This window comes from Anopheles gambiae, chromosome 3 (assembly GCF_943734735.2).
Source record: "Anopheles gambiae chromosome 3, idAnoGambNW_F1_1, whole genome shotgun sequence".
Lineage (NCBI taxonomy): Eukaryota > Metazoa > Arthropoda > Insecta > Diptera > Culicidae > Anopheles > Anopheles gambiae.
Window position 1 is genome coordinate 87,325,725 of NC_064602.1, and position 17,988 is coordinate 87,343,712.

The window sequence follows — 17,988 nt, forward strand, 5'->3', positions numbered from 1 at the left end:
CTCTCAGCATCTCGGTGTGAGTTAGAGGTTAGAAAGAGACGATGTGCGCTGTATGTTTAAGTAAATGTATTTACCGAAAGCAGTACAGAACAAGCAAGCAGTACAGCTAAGTGAGTAGTACTCCGGACTGTTCCGGGGGGGTGAAAGCAGCGACTCGGTCGAATCACATGATGTCGCTGTAATATAGTTGCTAAGTACACTCGTAATAGCTTTTATGTCGGAAAGTCGAGATCCTCTTTAGAAAGACAGCGTGCGCAGTACACAGGGTAGCCTGCTGGTAGAGTTACTGCACCAGGCAGTGCCTGGCGAGAGGAGGACAAGTTTTACTACACACACACATACACACACTCTCGTGGCCTTCCGCACCGTGGTTGCCTTCCGGGCTGGGTGGGGACCTCCATATCGCCTCTAACAGTCAGCACGAAACACATTCTGACGCCAACAAGCAGCAGTCTGTCTGTGCCCTTTCTCCTCGAGCCGTGAGTCCCGTGGATGCCGTGAAGCTGCCGCAAGGTTGCGATGATGATTTTTAGCCATCCGACGAAAGTTAAATTAATGCAAACATGTTGTTTGATATGAAATTTTAACTTCTTCTAAACCGTTTGCATTTGCTCGTGTCACCGTGACGGAGGTTAGTTACTGGTGACTTGCTGCAGTGGTAGTGCGGGAGTAAGAGGGTTTCATCGAGTTATCAGACCAGAACCCGAGGGGTAGGTACCGGCTCGTCCATTAGGAGCGTGCACAGGATGTACCTCGTAGCAGGAACTTCCGCGGTGTAGGATTATCGCCCGAATCCGACACACGAGTCAAAATCTCGGCAACCCAAGCGCCGGGTGAGTCTAAATTGATGGGAAAATAAATGTCATGATTTATGTAAACGGTAAGAGCCAGCGAATGAGAATGTTCGTGAGGGTGTTTGTACGACGAGTTGTCAAACAGGAATGACACAACCTGCCCCCCCCCCCCCATGCGCAGAAGTAGAGCACTGGAGCAAATCAAACATCAGCCCCGGTTGGGCACGGGAAATGGAGGTGTACATTTCACTTGAGCCTTCAATGAGTGTTCCCCGTAGAATGGCGATGGCGACATTCTGGCAGGCGCTCCAGTAGATTATTGCTAATTGTTTGCAGTTGCGTACGGGAAATGCGAGAAATTATTGGCTGTATTTGCATTACTAATTGAAGTTTGTGATGTGCAAAGCCGGCGGCACAAGTGTGGTAGCGGTTGCCGTTACTGGCACACCGATTAAGTGTCTGTAATAAGTTTGCAAAGCATGATGCTGCAGGAAACTGCTTCCAAAGCTGGGTTCCAGTGTTTGTTAATTATGCTTTGAGAGTCGCTAAAATCTGCCCTCAATGGGTCGGTTATAATCGCTTGAGACAAATCTCTTGTAGCTTGGATTTATCGCACAGGAAGGAGTGAAGGGTGATTCAATGAGATATCTAGTTTGATATGAAGGTAAATATTGAGTTTTCAATCTATTCTCAATGGGTTAAAATCTCTAGAACAAGTGATTAGAAACTATTTCGCTACATCTACATTAATTTAAATCTTTTAACAGCTCAAGAAGAGAAAAATGATGTTCAAGATGATTTAATGTTATCATATCATTTTGTTTTTTTTTAAAGTAATTTACAATGAGACACCAGGCGCCTCCGTTGCCTTGTGTAAATGTTCAGTTAATTAATTCTAACTCCAATAAAGAACCCAAAAATTATGCATTCTGAAAGATTTTGATTTCAAAAAACATAATGAAACCATCTCAATACTACGTCAGATTAGAGTTTTCATGAAAAAAACAAACGAACAAACGAAAATGGTTAAGGCTGGATACATTCTGAGAATAGACACGTGTTGTCAATTCCGATGTTATAAAAGTTGTCTACAGCATTTCGTAAAGCACGGGTTACTGGGGTCTAAAGAAAGCCAGCATTGCTCAGACATGAAGTGTCTTGGTAGCCACGTACTGTTGAATTCACGACATCAGCACAAGACAAGGATCATTGTTTTCTTTACAAAGCTCGGTGAAAAACGTCAAACATTGCATGTTTTTGGGAATGTTGACGACCAGCCCTAGCAGACCCTAGGATCTTACAACAAAGTGGTCAAGATGTTCCTCAAGAGAGAGAGGGAGAGATGGTCTAACATGAAGATCTTTGACACAGTAGTTTCGAAAAATAGTGAAGAAAACTATAAGCTTAACCTTTTTTGTTTTGATGATCAATTAAAAGACTTGAATAGGGTCATGCTTAACTCTCATATCATTCTTTGACAGTTCCTGGATTGGGAAAGGAATTGTCTTAGTTTATGGATCATTTCATAGCTCTGGATGAGTATTAACACCAGAATAAGTTTGAGATTCATTTCATTACTTAGATTTAACATCCAGCATTAGGTAAGGCTCCAAAGAAGTCCTAAGATTTGCAATATTTGGATTAATTTTTATGACTGGAGGGTGTTTTTAAGCATCATCGTGATCAGTCCCTTAGAGTCAGTTTTATAAATGTTACATGTTCTCATTAGTTCAATGGCATCATTATGTTCTTGAAAAGATATGATTAGTTGTAAAGCTAAGAGAAGTTCAAGATTTGTTTTTAAACCATCAGGTTCTTGACACCACAGACATCATTTTTCATTCCGAAGTTTGTTTCGCTGATAGTCTTATTAGGGGATTAAAATCATATGAGAAGGCCTAGTTAGCTTCTTTAAATAAATTTGTCTCTGGAAATCTTTGAAACATTCCGCAATAAACTGCCAATCCTTTTTAAGAAAGACTGTAGATCCTAAAATATGATTGTTTATTTTTATTTAGCTGATGTATTTAAGTTCACTTCCAAAGAAAATATCGGAAACAGTTGTTGCATATAACCATGGGAAAAAAAAACATTCAAGAATAGACATTATGAGTTAATAACAGTTGCGCAAATTGCAACTTGCTTTACACAATTTTCATTCACAAAAATGGTTGTACATCAAAATCCACTGCTTAAGAGTCTTTCCCACAACACTACTGTGAAGTCAATTTCCAAATATTAACCTATATAATGCTGTCCGATTCACCTTTCGTTCAACTGCCCGATTGAACGTGAAGGCACACAATAATTGCCAGTCGATTAAGGAACGCTCAAAGCCTTCCCAAAATCGATCTTAAACGCTATCACCCATCACATCTAATCACCCCTCGGTGGAAGTCTTCACCCAGCCAAACGGCACCGCAACCCACAGTCCAAGCACAACACCTATTAAATCTCATCCACGGCTTGCACATAAATTACTGTCCATCATTCGCTGCTAGGTACGGTTTGTGCTCCACCGGCGAAGCCAACGCCCGAACGCCCTTTTCCCCCACAGGATGATTGGTGTCCCTTGGGACGCCACACCGATTGGGTACCACAGGGAATTTGGTTTCCTGTCCGTGGGTTTCATGGCGACTGTATATGTATGTGTTTTGGTGTCGTGAGTGCTATAAAATAAAATGGCGATGACAAATTGTAGCAATTATTTCCACCATAAATCATGCGTGAATAAACTATGAACAAACCTTTCCACGGTGCGTACCGCTCAGGACGACGATGATTGTTGCGATTGGTGGAAAAATTCTGCACCCATGCTTTAGAGCGTTGGTCGTCACGGGTGAATAAGATCCCCTATTTTTTCGGCCGATACACTCGCCTGCTTGAAGGCTTACAACGCGCTGCCCACTACCACGTCGAGCACAACGGAAGTGGTTTTGCCTTGTGAGTGCGTGTAAAGAGTCCGTGCCCTGCGCACGGAAGGAGGCCGGAAAATTAGTTGCCAATCGGCAATGCTTTCACCGCCCCCGCACCGCCGAAGAAAGCAAACGTACGCAATATTTGTACCGAAACAAGCGCGTCAACGGTGGCATTTTCGACAATTTGTGTGAACAATTACCTCGCCACTGGGTTATGCTCCGACTGAACACACCGCCCAAGTGCCGGTAATGAGGTACCGGGCCCGAGCCCTCGGTTGGCTGGCCGCGCACCGTGTCGTCCGCTGGCAGCTGTCAGCGGAAGCCTGATGTTTATGACGAGCAATTTCCGGAGGTGACCCCGATTGCCCGCAAAACAAAGCGTCAAAAATCTGCAACAGTAGCAAACGGCGGCGTTCCAACGCTGACCGGCTGTTGCGCGGCGTTGGGCTCGGCTTCCGTAATTAGGACCATAGGTGAATCTTTCCCGCAAGCGTGTGTCTCTATGTGTGTGTGTGTGTGTGTGTTGGCACTTTCTGTAACGGAAATTATTGTTCCGTGAGATTTGCGCTAATTGTCGTGCGACCATTGCTGATGATGGATTCGACAAGGGACAACCCGAAACGAAAACACCCGCGCACAAGGATAATTGTACGAAAGGACGGTGGATGCTCGGTGGTGGCGGTGGAGAAGCAGCAGTGCGACAAGGGAACGTCCATTTCCGGCATGTGACGGATTATCGAATGAATGATGCAAGCAGTGCTTCCGGGTGCTGCTGATGAGTTGAGGCAAAACTACTCGAAGCTCGACACAAAACAATGTTGGACCCGTGCCAACGCGGTGTGCTGGGCACGCGAGTCGGCTTTTTGTGTTGGCAGTGGACATGAATTACCATATAATTGACTGACGAGGCATTTGCTTAGCTCAAATGCCAAGCGCTCGGCAGGTTTTGGTGCTGCTGGTGAGCTGGTGACGGTTATCCGATGCAATAATGTTTGTGCCGAGATTTAGGGAGTTTATTTGACGTTTTGACAATGTAGTTTGCTGTGCTATTGATGGAGTTGGAGCATCGAGTTCTGTAGGGAGCGAGATAGTGAAACGTTGTGATGCCCTAGTTTTTTGAATTAAGCTGTTTAAGCTAATTTTGCAGAAAGTATTTTTAGAATTTATCAGATCTACTTGCATAGGTTTCATATGATCATTACTCTAAGAAACATCAGATAAATTGAACACGAAAAACAAAATCTGTTTTTGTTGTAATTTAGATGAATACTTTGCGACCAAGGATATAAAATTAAACTAACTTAAATCAAACAAATTTTTTTAACGTCACAAGGAACTTCATATAAAAATCAAAATCCAATAAAGTTATATTAAATATTCAATAATAGTACAAATAATCGTTGTAACAGACATTACACCTTATAATTAAACGAGCCTTTGAAACAATAAGTCTACGTTTATTCATACCAGCTTAAAGACAAAGATTAAAACATCATGTGAATCAGAAATTATCAAAAATTTGGCATGAAAATCTAACTCAACTTTTGCCCTTTCAACCTCAGGGCTTCTCTAATAAGAAAATGTTTATATTCTGTTGTAACATCAGAATGTATTTTGAAATTAAATGATCTCACATTGGGTAATAGGAAAGAAGCAATCCAACTAGAAACTTTATTAAATGCAAATTAGAATCGATATAATATTAAATTGCAGTATGTTTAATAGTACTATAGCTTTGAAATTTATTGAACAGCACTATAACAACTAACTATACAATATTTTAACATATTTATGCAACACTATTGGCTAAGATCCTTCATGCTGTTTTTGCTTTAAATAAGTGCAACGGTTGGGTTTTTTATTTCCACTTAACTTTACACACGCAGTTCAATGAATGTCAACTGTCAATCATTGTCACCTATAGACTTTCGATTCCAATGAACTTATCCTCATGCTCATGGTGCGGTTTTTTTGTTTCTTTTCTCGCTGTTTTTCTCCCCTAGGATCGTCACATTCGCCCGGACAGTGACGGTGAACCAATCTACGATGCCTCGCAGGACTACACGCTGCTGCTCGGCTACGAGAACACTACCCACACCGTAATTAGATTTAAGCGCAATCTGGATACCTGTGATATGAAGGATGACTTCCCGATAACGGTAAGTGGCAATGTTGCAAGTGTGTGTATGTGTGTGTGTGCCCTCCAATAGTTCAATCCAGTCACGTACAATGTGCTCGAGTGGCAGCAGGGACAACTGCCACTCGACGCACACACACACACACACACGTGGCAAGCATCTACTTAGCGCACAAAGTTACAAGGAGCCAATTTGGTAACGTTCTCCTTTGACAGCGTCAAGCGACAGCGCGACAGCGCAAAGAGCGACTTCACGCGGTCCACCACCACTTGTAAGATCTGTATCCTATTGTTTCAATCGTGTCCGTCCGACTGCAAAAAGGGCAGTAGAGTGGGGGGGGGGGGGGCGGTTTGGAATGGCCGGAAACCAGGTTCCAGTTCGTTGATTCCGAGATTTGACCAAGACAACCGGCAAACCAATGCCAATGCGAAATTCAAATTTAATCGTTTGCAAACTGTTGCCATAAATCACCGACGGACGTTGTGCTGGTGGTGATGGTGGTGGTGGTGGTGACGATGCGGTTGGTCGTGTTGGTGGCAGTTTCCTCCCAGCTTCCGGAGCTCTAGAGGGAGGAAAAGAGAAGCGTCTAGCCCACTTTTGAAGCTTAAAGAGACAACGGAAGCTGCCGGCCCATTCCCAATTCCCCAGCTGAGTTGAGGTTAGCTGTGCTGAGGTTCGTTTGGGATTGTGTCTGTGTGTTTCGGAAGAAGAGTCAAACCGAGATAACGATCAAACGATAAAACGCCTTGCACCACGGCCACTGTTCATTGGCACCGCCAGCTCGCACCCAGCAGCAAGCGTTGGAAGGCAAATGGAGCTACTCAGCATCGAGCCCGTCCATCAGCGGTCCATCGACGGACCGATTTCACCGATCAGGTTTCGAGGTTGCCCATGTCGCTTTCTCTCTCTTTCTTTTCTCTTCCTGGAGTGGTCGATTCGTACCGGACGACCGGTCCAGGATGCATGCCCGCTGTCTGCCGGGACTGGCGAGAATCATCCCCGGGAGGAAAATCGATTTGCATACCGTTCGGTGTATCACCTTGCGCTAGTGGCAGTCAGCAGGTCGATAGATTCATCGGTTTGCAACACAATCCTCCGGTGCGCACAGAGAAAGGCAAGAAATTACGACGCTTGCGAAAAGGGGCACAAAACTCACCACTCGCCACAGGGAAACAAGGTGGGGGGGGGGGGGGGAGGACAACCGAGCTCGAAAACCCGTCGATCGGTTGACTATCGTTCGTTCCCGGAAAACGATTTATCAAGCCTGCAATCGTGAAAAAGGCTGAAGGTGAGGGGAAACGGTCCCGGAACTTTGCAGCAAAATCGGAAGCGACCCAAGAGCATTCCAACCACTCGGGCGGGTGTCTCGTTGCGTTACGACGCTGCTGGGTGAGAAAACTTTTGCCATTCTGCCTTCGCGTAATCTTCCCTTCGGATTTGCAGCAGCAGCGGGAGGCTGTAGCGTTCCAATGATGGCTTTTCCCTTCCAATCAGTACTGCTTTTACGCTTACCAACCCCTTTTCTGTTTGCTGTTGCTGATGGTCCGTTTGCAAGCTGCAATTTCTGTTCTTCCCGGCTCTGGTGGGGTTTCCAACAAACTCTCTTCTGAGAATGGGGAGGACCTGATTTGCTTTATCGAGGCGGAGCTGACGGCGGGCTGAAAGATGAATCCAATTTTCTTGCATTTTACTATCCGAAAAACGCAAAACCAACAAACCTCATCTTGGTTGTGCTTGCGATTATCCTCATAGTGAGTGGAGGACCTGCCGCCATTTGTAGAATGTCTTGCCTCACCGAAGCGTGCGCCCGTTAATAAACAGGACCGGGAGGCATTACAGGAACTTTTCCACTTAGTTTGGAATTACGATGACAGTTGAAAAGCCTCGATTTGGAACGGGAGGGTGTCGTATACTTGAGCAAAACCGAGCTCGCCTTAAAATGTCGCATCCGGCGGAAGGTGCACAAGCGGGGCGGAAAGGAGTTTCGGGGGCCTTAAACTCAGATGATGCTTTATTTATTGTGTAATTAATTTGTACCACTTTTCGGGTTCGGCTGTTGGCGGGGGCTGCTGAAGTGGCTGGTGTCAGGTGAGCATTTGCTGACAGCTTGCAAGTGGTTGGGGGTTTTAGTGCTGCTTGAGAGGAGACGACATTTGGCAGTTTGAAGTCGTGATGTCGTGAATCGTAAATCAGATGTGATGGGACTTTCTTTTTCGTTGTTTGTCCTGTCAGCGTGTGTTACGTGCTTCTTTTTATTGGATTGAGTTTAAGTCAATGACTATTCTCTGAGGATAGAGACACTCTCTTTCTGTCTCTCTCTCTCTCGTACGCCATCATCCCACTCTTCCAGCAAGGCAGCAAAGACAGCGGCAAACTTGCAACAAATCGGATAAGATAATCTATCAACCATCTTCTAGCTATTAGGGCCTTTAATGAAGAAATTCGATCTCCCCCGAAAAAGGAGCGCCCAAAACTTCCAATACCAAGGCATGTGTCTAAATCTTGTTAAACTGGAACGCTCTCCAAAACTGTTCCACGGCCTTTCCCGCCAGGGTGCGCTGCTGGTCGGTGCCGGTCGGTTGTGGGAGCCAATCCAATAAGATCGGCGACCCATTAGCCAACTCAAACCACAAACTCAATTACGGCCACAAACTCAATCATAATCCCGCACACTGGACCAAGCCGCCGCACTGGAATTATGAACCCGAGCGATTTCCCATACAACGATAGTGTACCCCCCTTCCCCCCCCCCCCCCCCGACCTATGGTTCTGTTCTCCGATCCTTGGACCATAAAGTCCACCTAAAAACCCCCGACGCACTAATAATTTCTCCCACTCCAGTGATGTGCGTTGCTAGATGAGTGGGTAGACAGTCGGCTGGGTTGTTTTTTCGCTCCATTCACTATCCCATCGCCCGGGCTTGGTTCGATTTTCCCAAAACCTTTTGCCCCCAAAAACCCCCGGTAAAAAGGTAGAGGCATCGCTTTTCTCGAGCGATAAATTCCATTAACTTTCTCTGCTGCGCGCCGGGCCGCTGAAAGTTTTGTACCCCCAGACACTAGATGCTGAAACCGGTGTTCCAGTGCTGGAACGGGCCCGACAAAGCGAAGGCAAGCGAATCGCAAATTTCACTCTCCGAATTTAATTGAGATAAAAACCTCCGGGGTAGATTAAGGTGTCGGAATAGTCAAAATCCTGTTTTCTAATTGGAAATTGAATTATGAAAATAAGGAAACACAATACTCCTTCTCCCCCGACCACGACGGGAATGGCGAGCGAGATTTGTCCGATTACGGTGCCTGAGTGGTCTCGAACGGTACCGGCTGGGGCAATACAACACAAAAAACCCTTATCGGAATACTCCCTTTCTTAGCGATGGCCAGTGAGGAGGAGAAATATAGGAGGTGGGAGGCGAAGAAATAATATTTGAATATAAATTGAAATTAACATGTGCAGTGATACAGACGCAAAAAAGGAGGGTGAGCAATCAACGAGCGGAAAACATTCGGTGTAGCCAGCTGTACAATCTGTTTTGTTGGTTTTAAAGTATTTTTTGAAATCTTAACAACGCCACTTTTTTAGACGTTTTATATTTGAAGATGTTTGATTTACAGTCTCAATTAATTTCTATAAAAGATTGTTCATTTTGTACTGTTTTTTATACTTTTAATTTAATTGGAATTAATTCTTTTAATAATTATTTGCTGTATTTCGTTGTTTAATTTAATGTGGTGTTTAGATGAAATTGAGAATTGTACTAAAAACTAAAAAAAGACTAAAATTGCCGTCAATTTAAAAAAATCATTTCCATTTTCAATCTTTGGAATGAAAAATACTAAAAAAAATTAAAAAAAACTAAATAAACATAAAATTACTTTTTATTTTTACATGATAAATACTCTAATGAGTACTTGTTTCATAACGATAATTCATTTTTTACATTATAATACCTTTAATCTAAAACATTCTCTTAAAAGCAATTAGATATATAACTATTTTATTTGCTTATTTTATCATTTAATCATTCTTGAAACAATTGAAAAACATAAATTGAAAAACATAAACCATCTTGCTATATAAAGCAAAGTGTAAGCTCCTGAGCGCAACATACCACGGCCAACGAGGGAAAGTGCGGTGAAGGTAATTCATTGAAAAAGCAGCGCAATCCTCCTCCGCGTGCACGCTTTATTTTAATCAAATATGTTTGCCACTTATTTCATAAATTCATGCGCCTCATCACCGACGCATTTACCCATCGGCCCCGGTTCAGAGTCGGTGGCATGGTCGAGGGCGCACTGAAAAATCCAAGAAAGACGATGCACAACTCAAACATTTCACCAACTTTCTTTCGCCCCTGCACGGCAGCATTCCGACGACGGTGAGCGTGGCATGATAATAAATTCCACTGGCCGGCACAGTGGTTGCCCGTTCCACTGTGCGCAGTAGATCTACGCCCGGTGCCTGCCCAGTGCGTGGGCATTCATTTGTAGCCGAGCCACTCAAGCCCCGGCCCAGCTCGGGGAAACAAACACTTATCTAGTCGGATTTTATTTACCCTTAAAAAACCTCCCACCCGAACCCAAAAGCTCCACCTCCAATTATAATTCGAGTGTGCCGAGATGATGAAGATGGGTGCGGAAAGCGAGAGAAAGGGGCGCAAAAATTTTGGTCCTTCGAACCGGATCACGTTACAGCTACCCGGCACGGGGTTTGTTGGTCGGTGCGTGTGCAATGCAAAGGATTTACATATGGAATTGAAATTTAATTACATTTTTCTCCCTGCGCATTAATTTATTCCAATTGTAATGCAAACATTTTCGCAACAATTTCCACCCCGTGGTTTGTTGAGCTAGAAATCCTATTGGTGAAAGAGGTGCTGGAGTGGGTTTGGTGAGTGTGTTGTTGTTGGGTGTGTCTGACATGCCGCTGCTTTTAAGGATGATGGATCATTTGAAACTTTTACCGTGCTTGAAATGGTAACGGGCTTAACTCTTTCCCGACACACGCGCCCCCCGCAAAAGGATGAGGCTATTTATTTGGAACTAATTTACAACTGTAGCCTACATTTAGGCGCACAGCTCCAGCGAAGTGGACGCATGGTTGCGCATGAAACTGTATTCCCATTTGTTTGCTATTCAACACCGATCCAATAGAGCGATAGAGAGAAATAGATAGCATCTCGATAGCATTGTGTTTTTGGCTTTAAAGTGTTCCGTCATAGCAAGTGGTTTAACCAATCCAGAATTGAGCAGGCCCGAAAATTGCTCCTTTCATCGAGGTTCCATCCCGTCCTTCAATCGCAGAACCAATGCTGATGCACGCCAAACTCTTTCTCCTCGCTGTGTGTGTGTGTGCCATTTGATAAAGCGTGCCACGAAACGAAACAGATAAAATTTCATGCTTCGTAATTCCATTATTGCGCAACGCATATAGGGAAGGCAGTACAAATCCATTCGCCCGTCCCCATACGGTACGGTGAGTTTTGAGGCGCAGCTGCAAAACCGACGGTAGACACTGGGACGGTTGTGGTATGCGGCGGGGATGAGTATTATTACGCCTGAATGCTTACCAATTTCAAATCAATGCTACACCATTCCCCCACCCAGAGCTGTGAAATGCTACCACCACCACCATCAGAAAAACAGAATAAAAACTGCCCTTCAAACACAACTCCCATGCGCACCAGAGACACTGGCACAGTGGTTGTGAGGGTGGAAAATATTGCACTTCTCGGTGCGCTGCATGCCTCCTGCCCCACCTACCCAGGCTCGGTTAGGAATTGGTCAGGGCCGGGTATTGAAAATGTTGCATTTGCGCTTCGGAATTGGGTTTTGGCGATTTCCGATGAATTTTCCACCCCAGAAAATGCCAATCCCCTCTTTATTTTTGAGTGGCTCGCCTGTGTGGCTGTGTTTGGGTGTGTGTGTGTGAGGGGCTGCTGGATCAGCATTACTAGCTCAATTGCACCGAAATTGTTTGCCCAATATTTCCGACCCGGAGTGTGGCTGATCTGTTTTTTTTTTCTGTTTTTCATTGGAAACAGTTTTGCTAACCACTCTTCCATCTCACGTCAGATGTGAGAAGGATGTGCAATTTAAATCGATTAGCCTGCCGCTGCTCCTGCCAATGGCAATCCAATGATCGAAACGGCAATTAAATGCTGTCCTGCGGGTGGGAATGGGCAAGCATAATGCCTTTTCCCCCACAATGAGTGCAATCGACAACACAGTCACTGCAATTATTGCACTCTAAGCGATGTTCCATGGGAACGCGAAAGGATAAAAAGCATGTTAGATTTTGAATCAGTCATAATGCATGATCGTCGAAAGTTTGTGGTGTGTATTGAAGAAATATGAGAAATATGTATTAATGTGTCTTTAAATGTAAGTTCGTATAAATTTGCTGAGAATTGTGCACCTTAATCGTAGGTCTGTTTGCAACTGTTTGTTCGTTTGTCCCATAGTTCATTACATAATCAATTACAAAGTTCATTCGTGTAGTTCAAGCAGTTCATTTCATGCAGTCCAAATTAGTCTAATAGTTCAATCTATATGCTGTAGCTTATAATTCATGAGTGTATTCTCTTTTGAATTCATATTCGAATAATCAATTATAAGCCCAAATTCCAACAGAGATCCTTCCCGAGATCTCAGATGTGCGATTCTCGTTTATTTTTTGTGTTATTCAAACACTTTAAGCGAATAATTTATTAAAACATAAATTTTGTTTTGGCTTATTTTTTATAGAATGTTGTCATTTTTATTCTTGATTCTAACAGATTTCATGTTTTTTGCGCCATTTTCTTCTAATCAAATTTCTGGTTAGCTGTTTAAGATTCTAACATTGTTCTTATTGAATTCTTCATTGGATTGATGGATAAAGGATGAACGAATCATACACGATTCAATTTCCATTTTTTATTTATCGAATGCTTTTTTTTATTCAAATGCGACGATAACTGTAACAAAATTGACGTTTGATCTCAAAGTTTAAAAACAATCTATTAAAAGCAATAATAAAATTTCATGAAAGTTTCACTACCATCACAGATTAAATTTTAATAATTGTTTCTTATGATGTACCTTCTTTTCAGAACGACACGATGCGCGTCCTCTTCCTGTACTCGAAGGAAAAGCCCCGCTCGGGCCCGAACGCTCCCCTGCCCCAGCCGCTCGTGGCCTTCAAGGGGTCGCGCTCGATCTTCCTGACGCAGCGCTCGGCCCAGGACGAGCTGTCGAACGCACCGAGCGTCAGCATACTCGAGCTGCGCAACGAAGACGTCGAGCTGCCGGATAGCGACGAAAGTCTGTACTGGTGCAAAATCTTCAAGCTGGACGACTTTGCCCAAAAGCATCACCTCGTGCGGGTAAGTAGAGAGGGGAGAGGGAAAAGTAAAGCAGCGTTTGGTACATAGTAGCTTCGAAGCATTAGTGTACTCAATCGTTGGGAGGGTAAAACTCCATACCATCAATAGAATGTGGCGTTGGTTTAGAATTTCTGAAAGCAATTTTCCACCCATCTTTGGTGGTTTTGGTTGAAAGTACAAAGCAGCAACAACAAAAAATAATAGGAAAAGCCACACTTGCCACCAGAGCATTAACACCAGCTGCAGCAGCAGCTGGACTCGCTCCAGGCAACAAAACAAATGGCACCCAGCGTCACCGCCACTGTCAACTGGAGCGAAAAATGGTCAACTATTTCCGGTGCCAGTAAGAGTGTGTGTGCGGGAGAAAAGGCACCCACGTTCAATTTCCGGAACCGAATTTCATTCAATTTAGCGCGTCGGTCAACCGCGGCCGTTCCCGGTCGGCGGTGGGAACAGCGAGGAGCGTTTGCCGGTGCAACAAAATCGGGATTTCGGGCTATTCTTTTTGACGTTCTCGAAGCCCGAGCAGAGAGCGAGCGCCCACTGTTGGGTCGGAATGGCAGCATCAATAAGCATTCTCTCGCCTCGGCTGAAAGGAAATTCCATCAAATGTGAGGAGAGGGAAACCCCGGCCGCTTTGGCACGCCATAGCAAACCGTCACGAAATAATATTAATGGTGGAAGATTTTTAAAGAACCTCTAACCCGTTGAGGAGGCGTGAAAGCGTGGCGGAAACACATTGAACATGCTTTCAATTTTTTTTTTTTGCCCTAAACCCCTTGGTTTTGGTCTGGATCGGAACGAGTTGCAGAGTGTGTGCATGCCTGGAATTATCGTCAGATCATCGTGGTTTACCGCGCCGGAATGGATGCTAATACATCTTCATCGATCTGAGCGTCGGTGTAAGGATGTGTGCATTCAGCATTCCTGCTCGATTCCTGCTCCTATCACCCGTTCTTTTCTCGGTGGCGTGATAAATATTACACATTTCCCGCGCTGCCGGGAGCGTACCCATCCATTTGGGGAAGAATTTCTTTCGGATTATTTTACCACCTTCTGCTGGAAAACAGCGTTTGTGTTAGGAGCAACCCCTCCAACCACGATGATTACTACTATAAAGTGATTTCAAGTGGTGTAATATGTCCCCACCGTCTCTACCTTCCATCGTTTTGTTGCTTTTTGCGAGCCAACCTTCCGGGGCGATAAAAGCTGCCGCTTGCCAAAAAGAGGAATGGAAAATTTATTTATAATGTGTATAAATTGGAACTGTGTGCCCGGCACCACCGACACGTGATGGGTGTACACTTCCAATTTCCGTTATCATTATGGTGATATATTGATGACGTGGAAGCGTGGAACACACGTAACACATTTCCCCGGGTTCGAGACTTGGATGGAGAAATCTTCCATTCCGTTTGCAGGGTTTCTTTTTTCCTCCTCCACTCCCGAGAAGAAGAAGTAAAAACCGTCAAACGATTCGAACTGAAAGTGTTGGACATTTTTTATGTGTCTTTGTGCCGCGGACGACTCCTTCCTGTCCAGACGACGACGACAACGTCGTTCGTGAGGCTGCGGGCATGAGAAATGGTTTCGTCAGCAGAATACTTCCAGTTGGAAGTTGAAATCCAGTTGGGCAGGGCGGCAGGGCAGGTTTGAAAGATAAGAAAGTTGTAAAAAAATCATTTCCTCACGTTTACGTTTTCGGGTGCGGGTGACGTTTTTTTGCAAGACAGAACACGAAAACGAAACTGTGGAACGTGTGTGCTTGAAGTTCGTTTCCTTCACAAATCCAACGCCCGAGTTCGGGTGCGATGAGGTGAAGTGTGGTGAAGCAACATATGCATCCGGATGTTTTGAAGTGTGTACAACGGGGTGTAAGGACAACTGCAAGGCAATGTAGCACCAGTAGGAGGTTGGGTTGGCGGTGGGTGGGAAATTGATTGGAAAATATTTCCCCCGTAACTCGGGGGGGCAAGCAGCATTTGCGATTTGCGACCGTGATAGACTGTCGAGTCGTTCGGGATCGTTCTGCTGACATGATGTCTGTTGATTTGGGACTTTGGGCGGGAGTGGGGGTAAAACTGAAACAAAAAGGAATTTTGAAAGAGATTTCTTTTTTGGAGACGGAGGAGATATCCTTGCCTCAGAATACATCGCTTCATTCCTGAGGCAGTTTATTCCAAGGATATTCTCGTCAAGCCGAATCGTTGATATCCTGTGCTAGCTCTTCTTGCTTTTTTGCGTTTTGCTCTGTCTACTCCAATACAAAGCCACGCCAAAGATGGAAAGGCTACACCGGAGGCGGATGACGTTTATGCAGCCGGAAAGTGCAAACTTTCATTACAACTCCCAACCGGAACCAATACGTCTCGCCCTCGTTTGGGGTGTCGGGGTAGCAAATTCTTTATCCCTTTTTCATCGCACGCCAGCGCTGGTAGAAGACCTAGCACTCACCAGAACCCTAATTTTAATCGCATCACAATGACACTTGCTTCCAGCGACGGCAGGCTCCAAGCGCAATTTTTCTGCTGTGAAACGTGGAACTAAAACGTGGAGAAATATTTTCGTAAAACTCACCTCACCGAATAGCGTTTTGTTGGTGAAAGCAAATATTTTATTTTGAACAACAGCAATCTTCGTACCCTGAAGCTTCTTTGTGCGCGTACAAACAGGGTCACCCTATTGGAAAGGAATCGTTCCCTCGGGATTCCTTCGAGCTAGGAATGGTGTATCATCGAGAAAGAGGAATAAACGCACCCAACTAGGGCCTTTATTGTTTCGTCTGGGCAAATATTTGGTCGTCCGGGGGTACGTTGTAATAATCTTTCCAAAAATCAACGACGAATTAAACGTCGCAAGAGGTCGTTCGAGAAAGGGGAATAAAGTCTTGAAAAAATAATAAAAATAAATCTGGTGAAAAGCGAAAGCCATTGTGTTGGTGGCGATTGGGTTTGATTGAAAGCGGGGCGGGTCCGGGACGAGATACGTGCCAGGATCATGGCTGTAGCTCGCGCACTGTAAGATGATCTGGGCATGCACGCAATACGAAAGCAAATCCCCTTTCGAAGGAATCTGCATCCACCAAGTACGGTCGTATCGCGCTCTCATTTCTTTCAGATAGCGCAGCAGGAAGCGACGTCCCCGGTGGGAATTAATGCCACGAACCCGCGGTGTACAAAATGAATTATTTGAAACCACTCGAGGGAGCCGCAAGTGAGCACGGGTTTGAAAAGGAAGAGGGCGGCACCGCGTGCTGTAAATGTGTGCCAAAGTTTGGTTTTTTCCTCTGAGGCAACGAAAGAATGAGTTCAAGTTGTCGAGCAATGGGGAAGATGCAAAATAGGGACGACAGGACAGTGGGATTTCGTAATTTGATCTGCTCGATTGTCAACTTCCACCCTTTTTTGAGGCCGTTCTTTCCTGTTGTAGCTTCCCCTGCGAACGTTAATTAGAAATTAAGCGCAAAACGTGTGGACATTAAAAATCGCTGTTCGTTTGCTTAATGCTTGCATAATAGAATGTTGGCTTTTGGAAGGGATTTTTGTGTGCACGATGAACGCACAATCTCGGTGCGAGAGGGTGATGTATCCATTTATATATATTTTTGTGTGCAACCGTCTTGAGAAGCTGAGACGTCCTTTTTCTGTTGGCAGGCACTCTTTACTTTTCTCCCCCGTAACGAGCACGAACACAAACAGCAGTGTTTATTTCGCCCTGTTAAACAACTCTTCATCAGCACAATCAGTTGCTAGCGCCGTGAAGAAGGCGAGGACCCAACCATGCTGAAGGCATTCACAGGAATCGATAGTTGATCGATCAAATCACTCTTCGCAAAATGTCACCCCAGTCTTGAGAGATGCCATTGCCTGTCTTTGTATTTCTATGTGTGTGTGTGTGTGTATGTGTTGGCATTTGTGCTTTGACAAGCTCTTTTCCGACGGCTTCTGACACTCGCTGCAACTCGGTCGCTGGTGCTGTATGCGACGAGAATATTCATCAATCTCAATCGCAGCCGCACACAGGCGAAAGGAAAGCGGCGCAGGAATGGCAAGTTTGAGGTGGTTTGACGCCACATTCCAATGCCCGCTGCGCTACCCGGCTCCGTATTCAGATCATTCACTCAATCGCGCCTGTTTGAGATTTTCTTCCGGCCGTGCTGCCCGCACCCGCCCGCAAAGATTGGCCGGGAAGTTGATGCCTTGTGTTCGCTCTACCGCACGCTGTGCCCGGCAATGATCTGTGTTAAGCCATTTGCCGTCAGTTCGTTTGCCACCTTTTTCCCTCCCCTCCTACCCTTTTCTCTCCTACTGGCACACGCATGAACGTCTTCTTTCTCTACTTTATGCAAATGAGGTGACACCATTATCCGGCCCGGTTGCTCGACGCACTCGGGCCTCGGTGGTGATGCGCACGGATAACTTCATTCTGGTGAAGGGGGGTGGTTTTTTGTCGAACGGCAAAAGGCGTAATTCTCGCATCTACCGGTAGCTTATCTCCATTTATCAAGTTGCTGCAAGAGTTTGATAGTACTTGCACACACACACACACACTCCTTCTCCGGGACTGGCTTTCGCTCGATTGACGTACTGATAGTTGACGGTTGCATGTCTCTTTGGGTTGTATGGAGTCGAAAACGGATTCTAGAAGAGCGGAGTGGGAACAATGATCTGTCTATCTGTCTAGCCGAAGTAGATTTAAAGCAGTAATGATTATAAGACTGTTTCGTTTTTGTGCTTCGGTTTGATGCAAGATCTATCAATTGAGATTGGGCT

The 17,988-nt window shown here is 44.9% G+C and overlaps 1 protein-coding gene across 4 annotated transcripts in view; it reads left to right on the top strand.

Moving 5' to 3' along the window:
* Positions 1-17,988, top strand: part of LOC3291381 (MOXD1 homolog 2) — a 78,305-nt gene that overhangs the window by 34,739 nt on the left and 25,578 nt on the right. For all 4 annotated transcript variants that reach the window (XM_061658250.1, XM_061658252.1, XM_061658251.1 and 1 more), the window contains 2 exons: positions 5,716-5,871; positions 12,944-13,216. In XM_061658250.1, the coding sequence (XP_061514234.1) occupies positions 5,716-5,871; positions 12,944-13,216 (429 nt within the window). The remainder of the gene's footprint in view (positions 1-5,715; positions 5,872-12,943; positions 13,217-17,988) is intronic.